We start from the raw sequence: 6,528 nt of genomic DNA, 5'->3' as shown, positions 1-6,528 counted from the left end.
ACTATTATGCACAATCTTCTCTCTCGATTCTCAAACACCCATTTCCCGATCTGTCCTTCGGCTCCCTGCTGCATTGCAGGTTGCATCGCTTCCTTACGATGGCGTTCTCAAAAGAAGCAATATACAACAATTGTGAGGCCTTGGAGTCCGATGTTTCGGTAAGATTCCTCATCGGTCACCTCTCACCGTGAACATTTAGCATATTTCACAACAATGTAATCGAATAAAAGTGAGAGGTCAGACATGTATTATGGCAGCGATCCTGCAAAAGGGGGACGATCGCCGTTGAGTCCTGATCTGTCTTTGCCAAAATCATTTACTTTGTCGAGAATGTGTGACTACTTCTTTGTATGAGCTCCCTCTTTGCCTATAGTGAAGGTGGCCCTCTTGCTAACCGCCAATGCAAGGTCGAATTTCGGTGCCAACATCATGCTTGGATTGTTCGAAAGTGGTGCCCAAAATACGAAAGATCGCAAAGGCCATGTACGCCTAATGTTGTTGATCCCCCACAATTTTGGTATGCTCTCTATGACATCGATCTGTGTTAGATGCGTTGAGACACTAATAAGCTGATTGGGTTCTAGGGGCCATAAGATGTGTTCCAAATGCCGACCTCCAGGACAATTGGCAGAAGCAGTGAGGAGACACTACAGCGTTACGGGATGGAGCTAGGATAGGCGATTCAGGGAAGCTCGGTGGCCTCATCATCACGCCTTGATCAGAATTCATTTTCTCCTCGCGGCTTGGCAACCAAGTTGAACCAAATATCTGATCGTCTCAGATTGGCAACGTCTAGGACGATTATCTGGCGAATGGCGCAAACTTGACAGCTTATTATACCCTTACTAGAGGCGTTCATATGTTATTTCAATGTTGGTGTTTGAGAATTTAAATATTGAAAAACAAGCCATATTGTTGCAAAATGTGTCAAAGGCCATGTTGGACAAGCTCATTCTATATAGATAAAGGAACCTTCGCATGGTGGCCAGCTGAGAAGAACTGTCCTGGCTTGGGGGAATGGAACTGCATTGTGGCTAACGATCTATCTTTGGAGGCAAAAAATAATGAAGGAAGAAAGTAAATCGACCGACTCGCCCTCTCCTAATAAATCAAGCTCCCCTACCTCCCTGCCCAAGGTATTCACATGTCATGATGGCGGTTCAGAAATGATGACTTCCATTGAGGGTCCGTCAAAAGCTTATCGATAAAGCTTTTATTTTCTTTCCGTCGCGTTTCGACGTTCACTCCAAGGTGACCAAGAACTCCCAAATTTGACATCTTCACAACAAATCTCTCACCATGGCTCCGGGATCTTCTACCGGAGCCCAATCTGGGCCGGACAGCAGAAAGCGAAAGGCCGACACGCCGGCGTCGAATGGCCGTAGGGAGAAGCGCTCTGTCGTTCATTCTGCGCGCAGCATCCCTGCACAACCCGCCGAAGCTGCACTCAAAGATGGCGAACTTGATCTCCAGGCTTTTGTGGCCGCCCACGAGTTCGAGATCCGCGCTCTTGAGCAGAGCATGGCCACATCGAAGGCTGTTGCAAGCAGTCGCGCCTTTCAGAAGGTACCCAGAGGCTTACGCCGCCGCACAGCGAGTCACAACCCCAAACGGGTACCGCGCCGACTAAGAAAACGTGCGCTTAAAGAGATGAAGGACGACAACACTCCGGTTGTTGAAGCCAGAAGGAGGAAACCCAGAACAACGCGAGCAAAAATAAGATCCGAAACAGCACGAAAGTTGGGAATATTGGCAGCGAGGAAACGCAAGGCTAGCCTAACCAAGGCGAAGCAGGATGGAGATGCCAGTAAAGAGAAAGCATTAGCTGTAATAGGAAGACCGCCGAGACCAAAACTTCGACGAAACGAACTCAACGAACCTCCAAAGCCAAAGTCCAAGTTCCGCAAGCGTCAACTCAACAAAACATGGTTGCCGACTCACTCATGGCATGCGAAAAGAGCACGTATGACTGATCCGTTGGAACCTTTATGGCGGTTCGCTATCCCATTGACACCAAACGAAAAGATATACCGACCTACACATCGAGCCCAGGGCGACAGAGGCGCAGTTGTGTGGGAGATGAGCTACATGAGCACAATTGGACTTTATGGCAAGCCCGCTGGCATAGAACGTGTGTTGAAGCGTATAGGGGTTGTTCAGGATTCATGTTGGAACGACAAGGGAAAGAAGTGGAGGATCGGAACCCGCTCATGGACTGGTGTTCTAACTCGGGCAATTCAAACCGGACAGCAGAATCAAGTCGACCGAAAGATGATCGGACCATGTACTATCTTATGGAACCCCGAGCCACCGACACAAGATGACAACCAGGAGCTCAAACAAGAATCGAGACAGGCTTTCTTACGGATCCATCCATCAGCCTTCCTCGAGCTATTTAACGAGTTACTATCTTTAATAAAGCAGGAGAACCCTCGGCTTTACATCGAAGATCTTCGATTTGAGATTGGAAGCTTGGACTTGACAGGACCGGGATCTACAGAAGCTCTGCTAGCTGTATTACGTACTTATCCTGTGAAGGAAAAGAAGAAAACAGATCATACTGAGCTTTTTAAAGGGCTGGCCGGTTTGACAAACGCAGCCACTCTCCCTGTTGGCGCGGTATTGGGGTTCTCGGTGCAGGATCCCCGTCTTCAATATCCTCCAAGGCGCCTGGAGATTCCCGAAGACCCAGAGTCGCAACTTCAACTCCTCGAAAGGGTAGCGTCGTGGTCGGCCGAGGAGAATCTGAACCCATATGCCTTATTCGATCGCGACACTCGTCATGCCGCGTCCTGCCTCCCTTCACAGAAACAAATCGATAGACGAAGAGCAAAAAGTGCTCCCGGAACCATCTTGAAACTCACAGCAGATGATCCCCCAATCCCGGTCATCCTTTTGGCCTCCCGCACGGATAGAGGTACACAGAAGCAAGGTACATGGACTCTGCTTGCACCGTGGAAGTGTATACAGCATCTCTGGTACTGCTTGGTGCATTATCCCCTTTCCTCAGGGGGAAACCCGCGATTCGCAGGCTTGAACGAGATTCGCCAGGTCGCCTTCGAACGAGGCCAGACTTGGTTCCCTGGGGATTTTCCCGGAACCAAGGCTGGTGCTGTATGGGAGCTCGAGGAGCGTCGAAAAAGAAGGGCCGCTTGGGAGAGACGACCAAAGAGCAAGAGAACCGCATGGGAATCACTTGATCTGGGCGGTGGAAGGAAGGGCGAGATTGGCGATGGTTTCGCTAGCGATTTTGAGCTATTGTTCAATGCAGGAGATTCACAAACTAGCGAAGAGAACAATACGGAGGGCGCGATGGACGTGGACCAGGACGAAAATCCAGCTTCAACAGAATTATCGAAGCAACAAGAGCCACGCATTTACCAGCTGCACCAAATCACGAAAGATGTCTTTAACCAAGCCGTCGCATCTCCTTCTACCTCTTCAACACCAATACCGACAAACGCTCTTCTTGGCGTCCGTATATCTCTAATCTCTAGGGGCGTTGCCACATCCTGTGCTCGCATCTACCGCCTCCCATCTCGTCCTTCCACAGCTCCACAGTCCTCTGAAGCCGAAGTCCCTGCCACTATCCCCCCGGGTTCGTTATCTACACCCTCCTCGCTTCCCTATGATCTTCGGTCCCAATGGCTTTCTCAAGCCCGGCCGTCTCTGTCTACAAAGAACAAAACATCGAGAACCTCGGCGCCCCGCGACTTGGACTTTCTGAAGCGTCAACTTGCCGCTGAACTCGTCTCTAAACCTGCGCCTTACCCTTTTACGCCGGCTAATGAATCCGACATGAATGGCCATCCCCTTGTTCCTAACGCCGAAGACCTCGTTGGCTTCGTCACCACCGGATCATTTAGTCTGAGCGAGGGTCACGGTATGGCCATTGGCTCAATCGCGATAAACAAGATTTTAGACGATGTCAAGGAAATCGCAAAGGAAGGACGATATTGTATTGTTAGAAATGTGGGCGAGAGCGTCGGGTGGCTTGCAAAATGGGAGGCTATCTAAATATGTTACGATATGAACATTAACCGGCGTACTGACCCAGTATTTGTATTCTTCTTTACGGATATCATGAGTGTGATTAGCGAGGGATGCATGCATTTATACCCATGCCTAAACCCGATACGCAGGCATTAGTTTACCAGTAGTTAATAAGAATAATGGCGCCAGGGTTTCTGAATTTGTAGATGTTCATCAAACAGGGAAGCGAAAGGCGCCATTGACATTCTTGCCGCGGGCAAAGTCCTTCGATGAGGGGTCACGCCCTTCAACACTACGCACTATAACACCCAACCCTCTTCCTCGTTTCATTGCTTTTAATTTCGAACACTACGGTCTCATTGCTACTATCACTCGTATAAAGGGGACCCAATGGCCTCAGAAGAATACCCTACAAGCGTCTCTGGCGGATGTCTCTGTGGTTCAGTTCGCTACAGGCTGACATTTCCATCTGGCCATGACTGGAAGCGAAGCGTACGTCTCACTTCCTATTTCTCAGATCTCACTATACTAACCATCCCTTGGCAGTGCTCAACCTGCCAATGCTCCCAGTGCCGTAAGAATGGCGGCTCTCTCATTGCATGGCTTCATTCAGTCCCTGCCTCCAGTGTGGAGTTCACCTCTCAGGCGACGCTATCGCGATACCACGCGTCACCGGAAGCAGCACGGTGCTTCTGTTCCAGTTGCGGCAGCTGGCTCTTCTGGCGCAATGAAAATTCGGAAAAGATCAGCATGTCTGTTGGAACATTTGACAAGGAGGACCTCAAAATTTGGGGCCGGCAGTTATCGTATTCGGAGGTCCATGTTTGGTCCGAGGATGCGATCGAGGGTATCACGGATCATTTGCCTGGAGAGAAATGGAAGTATGATAATCAAGGAGAAGGGGCTGAGAGGATAGCATGAGTGGCACCACACGCAAGGTGTTTTCTATATATGGTTATATTCTTCATCGTGTGTTTGCTATAGAATAGTTTAGCCAGAAATGGTACTAAGAATCGTACTGGTGGTAGTGGTGGTGGTATCGTCGAGTATTCCCTTGAAAATGAATGGCTCTTTTCCAACGCCTGGCCAACAGCATATCCGCTGTTTCTGGCAGTATCTGTGCCGCATATCCCGTGGAAACGCCGAATATAAACAAATCTAAATCAAAAGGCCCAATGAACCAGAAGCTTTTTAGTCCTCTTCACTAATCTCGCTTTCATCCCCATCAGGGTCTTCTTGTTGGCTGTTCTCCAGGTTTTCGAATGCGTCCTCGAGTTCTTTGGCGAGATCGACTTCTAGTCCTTCCTCTCCCTCCTCTTCCCCGTCTACATCCATAGGATCGGGCCCATTGTCATATTGGCTACGATTGTTGACAGGGCTAGGCAGCTTGAACTCAGAATCTGGATCATCATCTTCCTCGCCATCGGCATCATCACCTTCAGACTCGCGCTGATCCATGAATTCATCAAAGCAGCGCACAGACGGGAAGGCAGGCGAGAAGTCAGTCCTACGCGCTGTGTTGGGGTCGGCGCCAGGATACTCGACAAGAAGACCACCATCGTCATCATCCTCGTCCTCGTCCTCCTCTTCAGGGGCTGGTGTACGCTTCTTGGGTTCGGCAGATTTTGACTGTTGGTTAGATTGAGGGACTGGTAATGAGAGCTCGATATTCCTGGGGGCCTGCTTCTTCTCGGGCTTGCGCTTGATATCCCTCTTCTGTGTGGTGGGTTTGGCACGTGCTTTGGCATTGGATTTGTCGGATGCACTCTTTTCAACCTTTGTGTTTGCTTTTGATGCGCTGTTTGACGCACTGTCAATGTGAGGATATTGACGACGGAGACTGTCAGCATCGGCGTTACCAGGCAGTCGGGTGACGTTCATGTTGAAAGTAGAGTCGACAAGATCGAGGATAAAGGCCTCGCGGCTGGGGTCGAAGTAAAGAACATATTGGCCACTATCTTTATTTCTTGTCCCTGTGAACGCATACTTTGCGTCGTTGTCGGTATATGTGAGATCGTAGGATGCGGTCTTTCCGGGGATAGAGGGTTTTATGCGAGCCAAGTTGGGGGCTGAGTCTGACGAGAGTGTCGGCTTGTGATTGTCTTGGAGTATTGTAAGTATCATGATATGACACGTCGAGCTTGGAGGTCAAGAAAGACTTACACTTGATACCGGTGAAGATCTCGTTGGATGTCTTGCCTAAGAGAGCATCGCCGAGGATGACGGGATAGTTGCCCGTCTTTGTCGGATCGATCAGGCCAGCCGCTGCCATACCTAGTTTGATGCGCGACAGGGCGTGAGGTAGCAAGGCGCGACAAATTGAGGGTATAATAATAATACTGGTTTCAATAATGAATAGTATGGTAGTACGATATATTTTCCCTGAAGGATATTCAAAATGTTATTGTCTCGAGTCGTTCAAAGTTCAAGTTGACGCGCAGGTTGAGGAAAGGGAAGTCCGGAGGAGGAGGGTCTGGAGTCTAGTAGAACCCGAGAAGATGGGGCCGAGTGGACGGGTTCAAAGTGGGGAGACGC

General features: G+C 49.6%; 2 protein-coding genes across 2 annotated transcripts; both read left to right on the top strand.

Annotated features, from left to right (window-relative positions):
* Positions 1 to 1,299: 1,299 nt before the first annotated feature.
* FTJAE_9790 (ribonucleases P MRP subunit POP1) lies at positions 1,300 to 4,017 on the top strand (the record flags this gene model as incomplete). The annotated part of the gene is made up of 1 exon (XM_037356746.1): positions 1,300 to 4,017. One exon carries the CDS (start codon positions 1,300 to 1,302, stop codon positions 4,015 to 4,017), a length of 2,718 nt encoding a protein of 905 aa, XP_037203147.1.
* Positions 4,018 to 4,383: 366 nt separating this feature from the next.
* On the top strand, positions 4,384 to 4,914 carry FTJAE_9789 (glutathione-dependent formaldehyde-activating; the record flags this gene model as incomplete). The annotated part of the gene is made up of 2 exons (XM_037356744.1): positions 4,384 to 4,485; positions 4,540 to 4,914. 2 exons carry the CDS (start codon positions 4,384 to 4,386, stop codon positions 4,912 to 4,914), a joined length of 477 nt encoding a protein of 158 aa, XP_037203146.1.
* Positions 4,915 to 6,528: the final 1,614 nt, after the last annotated feature.

Source organism: Fusarium tjaetaba, assembly GCF_013396195.1.
Source record: "Fusarium tjaetaba strain NRRL 66243 chromosome Unknown NRRL66243_c0000225, whole genome shotgun sequence".
In the NCBI taxonomy this organism is placed as follows: Eukaryota; Fungi; Ascomycota; class Sordariomycetes; order Hypocreales; family Nectriaceae; genus Fusarium; species Fusarium tjaetaba.
This window is presented reverse-complemented; position numbering and strand designations above follow the sequence as displayed.